The sequence below is a fragment of the Lutra lutra genome, chromosome 15, assembly GCF_902655055.1.
Source record: "Lutra lutra chromosome 15, mLutLut1.2, whole genome shotgun sequence".
NCBI classification, from domain to species: domain Eukaryota; kingdom Metazoa; phylum Chordata; class Mammalia; order Carnivora; family Mustelidae; genus Lutra; species Lutra lutra.
In genome coordinates, this window is record NC_062292.1 from 62,872,795 (window position 1) to 62,882,822 (window position 10,028).

General features: G+C 44.2%; 1 protein-coding gene across 2 annotated transcripts; it reads right to left on the reverse strand.

Moving 5' to 3' along the window:
• Nucleotides 1–511: 511 nt before the first annotated feature.
• RGS4 (regulator of G protein signaling 4) lies at nucleotides 512–7,467 on the reverse strand. Of its 2 annotated transcripts, XM_047705507.1 has the most exons (5): nucleotides 7,297–7,462; nucleotides 4,330–4,434; nucleotides 3,961–4,022; nucleotides 3,211–3,377; nucleotides 512–2,788 (listed from the first exon to the last, which is right to left on the reverse strand). In XM_047705507.1, exons 1-5 carry the CDS (start codon nucleotides 7,338–7,340, stop codon nucleotides 2,549–2,551), a joined length of 618 nt encoding a protein of 205 aa, XP_047561463.1. In that variant the 5' UTR covers nucleotides 7,341–7,462; the 3' UTR covers nucleotides 512–2,548. The 2 variants fall into 2 exon arrangements, with proteins under 2 accessions (XP_047561463.1, XP_047561464.1); XM_047705508.1 differs by lacking the exon at nucleotides 3,211–3,377 and having other exon boundaries at nucleotides 2,575–2,788; nucleotides 7,297–7,467.
• Nucleotides 7,468–10,028: the final 2,561 nt, after the last annotated feature.

Here is a 10,028-nt window from a genome sequence, read left to right on the forward strand (position 1 = left end):
AAGGACAACTCTGAAAGGCGAATTCTCCTTCAACCATTCTTAGTTTCGACTGAGGACCTGCAAGTTCATCACCAAGTCTGCTGAGCAAAGTCTCTGGAGCCAAGACTGCCTCGACTTTGTGATGAGAGGGAGTCAGAGCAGTGGCAGGAACAGAAGAATATATGACATTTGTTTTCTGCTTCCTTCTCCAGATTTGGCATGGGACAGTTTGGAGACTGGACATGAGCCATATTCTGTCATCACCCTACACACTGCTGTTTCTCATCACACACTTTGTGGATCATTAATGTGTTTACAAGCAGAGAGTTTCATATGAAGCATTTATTTACCCTTATTATTAAGATGCATGTGTTTCACTGGAAGCATCAGCTTTGAGGCCTTTCAAGCACATGATAAAAGCAGGCATGCAAAGGGAAGGAATATTCTGCCCACAGATCATGAGCAGGTAAGCTCAGCATGTCAGATAGTCGTAAAATAAGGGGAGAATACAATTGAAAAACACACTTGAAAATTGTATTACATAAAATAATTTACTTCTCATTGGGAATGACCTTCCGGACCTCTTTGTAAGACAGCAGCTCATGAGCACAGGTACAATCTGAAAGTCATGACAGTTATAATAGGGCAAGATCAATAGAGTTACAAGTTTGGATCCTGGAGTCAACTAGAGACAAAACCGTAGAACCAGGTATAATAAAAAGGACGCTGAGGAAGAACTCTGGGAATATGGAGTAAGACTGCCAGAAAGACAAGAAGGGCACAACAGAGAAAACCTACATCCTTAATACAGTGATATTTGTATAGATACACTCTGGTGTTTTCATTCTGCAACCCAGTCTGTTGGCTTAAAAGCCACAAGGTGCTCACGCATGTAATTTATGCTGAAGAAATCGGTGCAATTGGCATGCGTGAGTGTGTGTGTGTGTGTGCACTTCAAAGGCTGTAGTTTTAGAAGAATGAGAAGAAAATTACTTCCTGGCCATTCATTAATAATTCAGGTGATATCCTGCACCTCCATTTATAAAACAATACAATAATAAAAACATTGTAGAAAACAACATCATAAATAACATAAATGAGAAATTTTCAAGTATTTCATGTGCCTTGAAAAGTTCCAAACAGTAGTTCTAACAATTGGTATCTTATTTTTCTGTTCTTTTTTTTTTTCCTTCTTTCCTCTCTCGTTTAGTCTCAGAGCCTGGAAAGAGATATGTGCAGCCCCGAAGTCTGGTGTGGAATGAACAAGCTCCTACTTTCAAAAGAGAAACTTGTGAGGGCTTTTCAGTTTGTAAAAACATGTTTGTCCTTTATAAAATACAATCCTTCCCACCCTGCTGGTTTGTAAGGGGAGGTATATAGCCTGGAGCCGTTATAGGGAGACAACCAACCAAACCTGCAGTGAGGTAAGGAGCCTCAACTGATGGCTGAATTCCTCAGGAAAAAACAAAATGAGGAGAGCACCTTGATCACAAGAAGAGAAAAGAGGAGAGGATAAGACTATTAACTTTGAAGTTCCATGCCTTCACTCAGCCAGCATCTTACAACAACAGGTAGAGCTGACGAGGCCCTACCTCCCTGTCTTCATTCAGCTCAAGCATCTTCTCTCCTGACTCCGTACCAGCCCGGCTGCTGATAACCACATACCAAGCACTCGGGCAGAGAAGGGGAGGCCAGCAGCTTCAGGACTGAAAAGTGCCAACAGTAATAACCAGCTCAAGACCGAACTGTGTCAGCCAGGCAGAAGATTCTTTATGATATTGGCTCCTTAGAATACTGTTCAATGTGGAGGCTGTCGGTGGTTGAACTATGCATGGAGTCCCTCAAATGCATCTCCAACAAGACCTGTGGAGTTTGCAGAATCAACTTTCCATAGATTAGCATTTTTCTCTTGGCCTGCACGGCAACTGGTTCTATTTGCCTGTTTGATTGCAGGATGAAAGACCAGGGATCAGTACATGCATGTAGGTATGTACACACACTCCAGTGATGAGCACCTAGGGTCTTTCCTATCTATTCTTGCAGAAATATATATGTATATATACATATAGACACATATACATAGAATGTGTACCTATGTGTGTGTGTAAATACATGTATACATGTATTTACACACACACATAGGTACACATAATAGATCAACCATATCTTAACATCTAGAGTTTAGAGAAAGTGCCAACAGAATACATGTGCTTGTGGATGTCACATGAAATGTACCAACCAACCAACCTGAGGTCAAACCATTGGGAGAAGAGAACTGCAACAGTCTTTGGAAAGCCACCCCTCCAAAACCATTCTTTGGATACTTGCTCACGTGGCACCCTAAAGGAATTCTGGGAAAGCTGGACCGGAAGGAGGTCCTGCCCTGATGGAAACCAAACACCAAAACCCGATCTACTTCTTACACAGGAGAGACTCATACATGGCAGGCAGCATGAACACTAAGCTACAATGTGGATAAAGCCCTGGAGCTTAATACAGATCAATATTTGGCCTCAGGTTTTCCAGGCATAGAGTCTTAGCATCTCAGGCCTCCAGCACCCTCTGAGAATCAGGCACACTGGGGGACCAGGGAAGGACAGTCTGCAGAACTCTTGGCTCCTTTCTGCTTCTCTGACCCAGCGCTGGAAGAGTTGGCCAGGTCAAGATAGAATCGAGACTTGAGGAAGCGGCGGTATGAATCCTTTTCCATCAGGTTGAAAATCCTCTTCTGGGCCTCATCAAAGCAGGTTATCGTGGGCTCTAGCATGTTCCGGCTTGTCTCCTCCCTGGTGCAGGAATCCAGGTTTACCTGCAGGGCAAAGGCCAAGATGTATTAGACACATTGCCCTGTTGCGGATGGGAGGCCGCGTGCTTTGTGGTGAGTAACCTGTGTGCACCCTCCGTACCCCAGAAATGAAAAGAACAGTTAGCTCAACCCTGGTTCATGCGAGGGAGTATAAAAAGCTATTCTGCTTCTAGGTGGGCAAGGCAATATATTTGTTCTTTCTCACAAACGGGAAGATTTATCAAATAACTCATTAAGGGAGATCATCTAAGTCATCTGGATGAAAGTTTCTTAACTGATTGATTTGGGATTATGGAGATTATAATGACCTCCTCCATTGTCAGATTTTTTCCTTTAACTCAGGTGATCTAAAGATCCACACCACTGAAGACCACTTGCAGGAAATCTCACTAAGATCCAGAGAGCTCTCTGCCATGAAGACCTACCTCCTTGGTTGCCTGGACTGAGATGAATTCATTATAGATCTTTTTGGCCTTGGGACTTAGTTTAGAGGGTGATTTGATTTTCTTGTACTCTTCGCAGCTAATCCAGAAATCGATGTTCTCCTCACTGTATTCAGACTTCAGGAAAGCTTTGAAAGCTGCCAGCCCACCTGTGATGGAAGAGAAAGATCCACCATAATCATCACACCAGCAGGCCTCTTGGGACAGTGTATTTCAGAGAAAGCCAAGGTGCTCGAGAGAATAAAGCATGGGGTCAAACAACTCCTTCCTCCCCACTTTCTGGGGGCCACTTGGGGTCAGGTGACCCTAATCTGTTTGACATCTATTGGATCCCAGTCCTAACTAGTGCTTCTTGCTCAAGGTTTGAAGTCTCAGTGTTTCTGAAACACCCTTGCAGCCACCAATTGCCAAAGTAAGTTTGAGAAAGAGAAACTAAAGCTGATTCTGTAAGAAGTCTCTATATTTGGAACTTTTCCCCTCTACCTTTTTCCCATGTGGTGAGAGAGATGGTTTTCTACATGGTTTCTGTATGAACACCCCATTGTCTATCACAAAGCTCGAGGGCATGGTAAAGAGCAGACTGGTTCTCCTGAGTTTGGAAGTCAGAAGAAACCCAATTGTGTCTGCATTTCCTATTAGATCAAATATTCCTATTAGATCAGTATGAGATAATTTGTCTATCTAGAGAGCTTTTGTCCTCATCCTAGTGGGGAAGAAAGCCGTCAGACTTACATTCATGGCTGATCAGGTTTTCCAGTGATTCAGCCCATTTTTTGACTTCCTCTTGGCTCACCCTAGAGACATTATAGAGAGAAAGAATAACTTGAATGCCATGATACAAACTCAGGGCAAGAAATTTAAGTCTTGAAAACATGCAGATATTTCCTGTCCCATCCCTATGATGAGATCTGTTGTTGATTAAGGCAGTCTTTCCATTAATGCGTGGACATTTCACATGAAAGTACTGTCTTCATGAAAATGGATGCCACCTTGATCTAAATCTAGTTTAACTAAGAACACAACTTCCTTTTCTCCTCATAGAACATCCTGACATTAAATAGTTAATACTCATTGGTTCTCCACAGAGGCCTTTTCTCTTACCTCTGACAAACTACCACTTTGTCCTTCTTGCTGTGGGAAGAATTATGTTCACAGGAATCAGACTTCTGCAGCAGGAAACCTAGACGATGCTTCATATCTTTTGCACTGCACAGAAGAAGAAAAAGAATAATGCTAATTAGCTCTTTTAAAAGATACCTTAGTGGCAGAGCTCAAAGAGTCCACTACTAGTAAAGGAGTAGGGGCAGTTTATTCAGGAAATGGGAGCTGAAGTCAGCGTGAACTGTCAGGAAAAGGAGATCCTACTGCTGTGTCTGCCTCTGACTCACTAGGAAACAGCAGCCCAGCCTGCTCTGTCTGCAACCGAATTCAGACCCTCAGTCGGCGGCAGGAGCCTCTTCTGTAAACCTGTCATTTTGACCGATGGAACACTTTGGTGTTTTTAACAGGAACACAGTGAAAATGGGACTGCTCTTTGAGTAATTTATGGGAAGGGGAGAGCAAGCAGTGAACTGCAGAACAAGATGCCTTCCTGCCGCACGCCGCCTTCTGGACAGTGGTTCCCGTTTCCACCTGCCTCCTTGCCAGCAGAGGGACCTACAGAGGCACCATCACCTGGGAAAGGGCTGTTCGGTCCCAGCCTCACCTGAGGTGGTGCCAAGAGATTCACGTTATGGGATATTCATGGAGAGAGAGAAGTGGAGGCGGTGGCAAATGCCAATGTTCTGGCCAACATCTGAGCAACTTCCAGCTTGCTTCTAGAGAAATCTCTCGCTGCTGCTGCTGCTCCTACGGCTTTCCTGTTTAATATCTACACATTAAGAGCATTTACACTATAAAGGGCATCCAAGCCTTAAAAACAACAGAGAAGCAGGCAAGAGTCACCACTGCAGCTAGTGACTTTAATTAAAGCAGAGGCAGCTAGTGGCTTTAATTAAAGCAGAGCTTCCAGCTTATTGTACTGCTTAACAGGTAGCTGGCGGGCAGGGGGGCACGGGACTTCCTCAGAAAGAAGGACCTTTTAACAAGTTTTTAAGCTCAACTTTCTCTTTGTTAACTACTCTTTTGTTTGTATCTCTTTTATTATAAAAGCCAAGAAATAGTTTTAAAAGAGCAATGTCACTTTAGAAGAAATGAATGACTAGACATTCCTCCTGAGAAAGAGAAAAATAAAGTCACGAGGATAAAAAGACATTTTAGGACGGCTCCTGTTATATCGGTGGCCTATCAATGCGCCTTTCTCCAGCAAGCTTGAATTCCATTATGTTCCTGGACTGCCCCTAATATGAATGGTATTTTCTCTTCCTCACAAGACTGATTCCCTCCCCTGACCCTGTTTCTCCGACTGGTCAGGATGCAAAACCCTCCTTAATGAGAGCAAGATATAATCATGAAGGCTCGAGTGATTCTAAGATACATATATATCATGATTCTGTCAAAATAGAACTCACTTCACATTTCCATGTACCGGGTCAGGCCGAGATCTGAGTTATTGACCCATGCAAGTCATTGCATAAAGAGTGGAAGTATGCTTAGCAAGGATGTTACCTTTGTCCTAATAATGCAATGCAACAATAAAATAAAAACCAGCATGACTTCAGAGGTGAGTCAGGAAGCTAGATTTGATGTGCACTTGGCCATGTACTGCCTATGTGACCTTGAGAAGTTCATGCCCTTCTGCAGTGATGTTAGCGTGTTGAAGTGTTGGAGTAGTTGATTGGAAGTTGACCAGTGAGGAGATGGAAGAGCCATTGACCTTGCTGCTATACAGGTTACCTCCCCAGCTCAGCTTTTCAGCTCCTTGGACAGACTAGTGCAACCTTTCATCTGTCTCCCTAAATACTTACCAGGGCATAACTCTTTCCTGACACTCCTGTATTTTGTGTGGTTGATTTTACATAGGAGCTAACTGAAGCTTGGAGTAATTTGCTCCCTTCATCTCAGGATAGTAATGGTAGCAGTCAGTGGAACTCACTCCATACATATTCCCAGCCAGACCCTCCTGCTTCATTTTAAAGCAGCCAAGAAAGCACATTTAATAAAGAATATTGTTTCACACTCCTGAATGACAGAATATTTGAAAGGTATACTTCTAAGAAGTGCACACGAGACTTGCTTTCTGGGATATTTCTACAGTGAGATTTAAGGTAATTTTTATTTGCAGGGAAGCAAGGGGGTAGTACACATACAGACTGACTTTCTGCCTTTAACTGTAAGAATAAATAATATCATATGCACTAGTTTTGTATTTTTCTTCAGCTGGCTAATATGTAAACAGTCTCTGAAAACATTTATTTATACTTTTTTTTTTTTTAAGCCAAAGGCATATGAGGAGCTAGGGAGTAGCTTTACCTTTTTTTAAATCAAGAGACAATACATCAACAAAACAATGTCTGCAGAATGAGATCGTCTACAGAACGCTTAACTGAATTGTTAGGATCAATACTTCTCAACCACCACTCACATAAGGCATTTCAGGAACTGGGGGAAAGGGCAATAGGAAAAGTGAGGGTCTAATATTGGAACTCATACTGTATTACCACACTTGCTTATAAGGACATAAACAGTAGAAGATACTGCAGCACCACACAGAAAACACAGTGTCTGTGATGTAGTCTAACCTCATTTGGGCTATCTTCCCCTAAACCACCCCGTCGGAAAGCTCAGAGACATGATTCCACACACCCCAGTGATGCCATCACAGACCACTGCATTTGGTCCGAAAACTCGTATCAATTCTTCATTCGAACTAGCTCGGTGAGAAGATCAGAACAGCCCTCAAAACCGAGGTCATACAAAACAACACATAAGTGCCAACATTCAGAGGGGCACACTTCTCCAGTGACAATTTTGAGCTGATCTTGGAGGAAAGCTAGCAAGTTGAGTCCCCCCACCCCCAGACCACACTGTTTCTAATTCCAAAGAACTAGGTCAGTAAGGAGTATAGGTAAGTAACTAAGAAAGTCTACCGGAAAGTTTCACGTGGTGAGTGGCTGAAAATAATCTTACCTCCTCAGGCAAGAAGCCGGCAGACCTGCAAGTCCTTTGCACATCTTGTTCGGTGTGGGATTCGCAAGCTGGGGAGGAAATGCGGCAAGAAGAGCTATGGCTTGGGTTTTGAGCGCACTTGGCCTTTCCCCGGAAAAGATGCTGTCAGACTCCTCGGAGCTGCTCCGGAGCCTGCCGGGGTCCCTTTTATAGCCCAGAGGCGGCCGCTCAGCCAATCAGACGGCAGCCCTGAAACCACCGCCCCGCAGCCTCCTGGCCAATCAGACGGCAGCTCTGAAACCACCGCCCCGCAGCGGCACCCCCCCCCCCACCCCCACCCTTCCAACCCGCGCCCGGGCGGCGAGAGTTACGCGGGGAGGCACTGACGCATCACCCAGCAAAGTGAACAGCCTGAGACCAACCTCTTGCGAAGCGGGCGAACAAAAAAGAAAAATGTGCTCCCTGTCTCTGCCGATGTCGGTCTGGGGTTTTGAATTTCTGGAAAAGGCGTGGGGGAAGGGAGAGAGAGTTTCAAATGTTAAGAAACATCGCTTTATTCGTTCTTCTTGTAAAAACAGTGTCGAGGCAGGTTGCCTCTTGGAAGGAAAGGCGCCCGCGGGAGTTCGTGGGCTCATTTTGGGACTGAATCTCAATGCGCTTCCTTTTTTGCGTTAGAAATAGCATATCCCACGTGGTCCAAGATCTCATCCTCACTATTTCCAGAGGGGATTTGGCAGGACCGCGGTTTCCAGGTCTCGATTTGCAGAAGTTGCCTTTTGGGTTGTCACATTCTCACAGGGGCGCGGAGAGGCATGGCTGGAGAGCAGAAGGTTACATGCCTGGCGGCACAGAAAATTAGCCTAGGGACAGTGGATTAGCTACATCTGTAATCAGCCCGACTGTGGAATACTTTTCTGGAAATCTTACTAAGAACAGGATTCAGCCTAGCACTGATGGTCTCTCTCACACGTACATGCCTCCTGCCAAAAAGCTGCAACACAGCCATGGAGAACCAGAGGAAGGAGTAAATGAACAAATACAAAGACACTTTCTTATCCGCAAATGGACTTATTATCTTATTATGTCTTACGGATTCAGGTCTTCAAACTGGTACATGACAATATTGAAGAGAGACGGAGACAGACACAAAAAGGAGGAGGAGGGGGCGCCTGAGTGGCTCAATGGGTTAAAGCCTCTGCCTTCGGCTCAGGTCGTGATCCCAGGGTCATGGGATCGAGCCCCGCATCGGGATCGAGCCCCGCGTCGGGATCGAGCCCCGCGTCGGGATCGAGCCCCGCGTCGGGATCGAGCCCCGCGTCGGGATCGAGCCCCGCATCGGGCTCTCTGCTTAGCAGGGAACCTGCTTCCTCCTCTCTCCTGCCTGCCTCTCTGACTACTTGTGATCTCTTTCTATCAAATTAAAAAAAAAAAAAAAAAAAGGAGGAGGAGGTGGGGTAGGAGGAGGAGGTAGGAAGGGGAGGAGGAAGAGGAGAAAAAGAAGAAAATAGGCAATTTGCATATGTATTACCAGGCTTCAGAGCGAACATAAGATCATTTGACCCTACAGGTGCTTCTGAGCACCTGGTTAGTATCTTTTGTACACAGTATGACAGACTGAATGCCTCAAAGAACCATGCAGGCGTTTCCTTCTTGTAGTCGTGGCTCCAGTGCCCACACCAGAGTGACAGAGGGGTCTTGCCCATGCAGGAAAGCTATGCATGGAAGGAGGGAATGAATTGCTATGTCAGATGCAAACAGCTCTCCTTTTTTAAGTAGATAGGCTCCTGGTGACTATACTTTACGTATGAGAAGCAGGGGCATCAAATGGTTTAGATGGAAAAGACAAAAATAGATGGGTTCCAGGGAGATGCAAAGGTACCCTAGAATATAGAAAGGGAAGTGATAAGGAGCAATGTGTCTACCATACAGATGACCCTAGACATCCCACACTGCCCACCCCATTACCCCAGTCCATGGCTCTCAGAGCAGGGAGATGGCAGAGGAAAAAGAAAATTATGTCATGGCCATAATTTCTAGATGTACTTAAATTAGAGAGAATTTTTCTCTGGCTTTCTCCAAGGAAGATAGGAAAAAAATTAGATTAACTACAGACAACTTTTCCTTAAGGTTTAACATGGAACAGATACATTTTTTTTTTTTGTGTGTGTGTGTGTGTGTGAGAGAGAGAGAGAGAGAGAGAGAAGTGGGCAGTTGTCCTTGGTTGTGTTGGAGGAGACACAGTGCAATGCAAAATGGCAGAGACCATCATACCAAGGAAGGTAGGGAGATGGACTAGTCAGAATTGGCATTCTCTTCTCTCTAAAAGAGAAAGACCAGGGCCTTCTTTATTTACCTAGGCACCCAAGACAGTTATCATTCAAATAATTTGATTTTAGGAACATGAATGAAGACCTTGAACCTGGGTCAAAGAGAAGCGTGACTTGTCATAAGTTAAATACAAATAGTGCGAATAGATAAGCTAGATGGGATTCAAGGTAATCTAGGCTAACTCCTTCATTTTACCAAAAAGGTAAACGAGAAGAAAAGTGATTTGCCAAGATCTCGGCTTTTTACTGATAGAACTGGTTTCTTGAAACTAGGTGGTGTGTATTTTCTACTGGCTACAGTATTATTAAACTGTCATATCAAATGAGATAAACTATGTAAACAGAGATATTTATAAACTGTAAAGTGCTAGGCAAATATTGTTTATTGTTAGATTATATACAGCAGATAACAAAATGCAATATTAA

What these genes read in the sequence shown, in the direction of transcription:
- RGS4 (XM_047705507.1), bottom strand. Translation starts at nt 7,340, where the DNA reads ATGTGCAAAGGACTTGCAGGTCTGCCGGCTTCTTGCCTGAGGAG. An exon ending in CCGGCTTCTTGCCTGAGGAG is followed by an intron (nt 4,435 to 7,296) that starts GTAAGATTATTT and finishes TCTTCTGTGCAG; the next exon opens with TGCAAAAGATATGAAGCATC. An exon ending in CAGTCCAGGCAACCAAGGAG is followed by an intron (nt 2,789 to 3,210) that starts GTAGGTCTTCAT and finishes TTTGCCCTGCAG; the next exon opens with GTAAACCTGGATTCCTGCAC.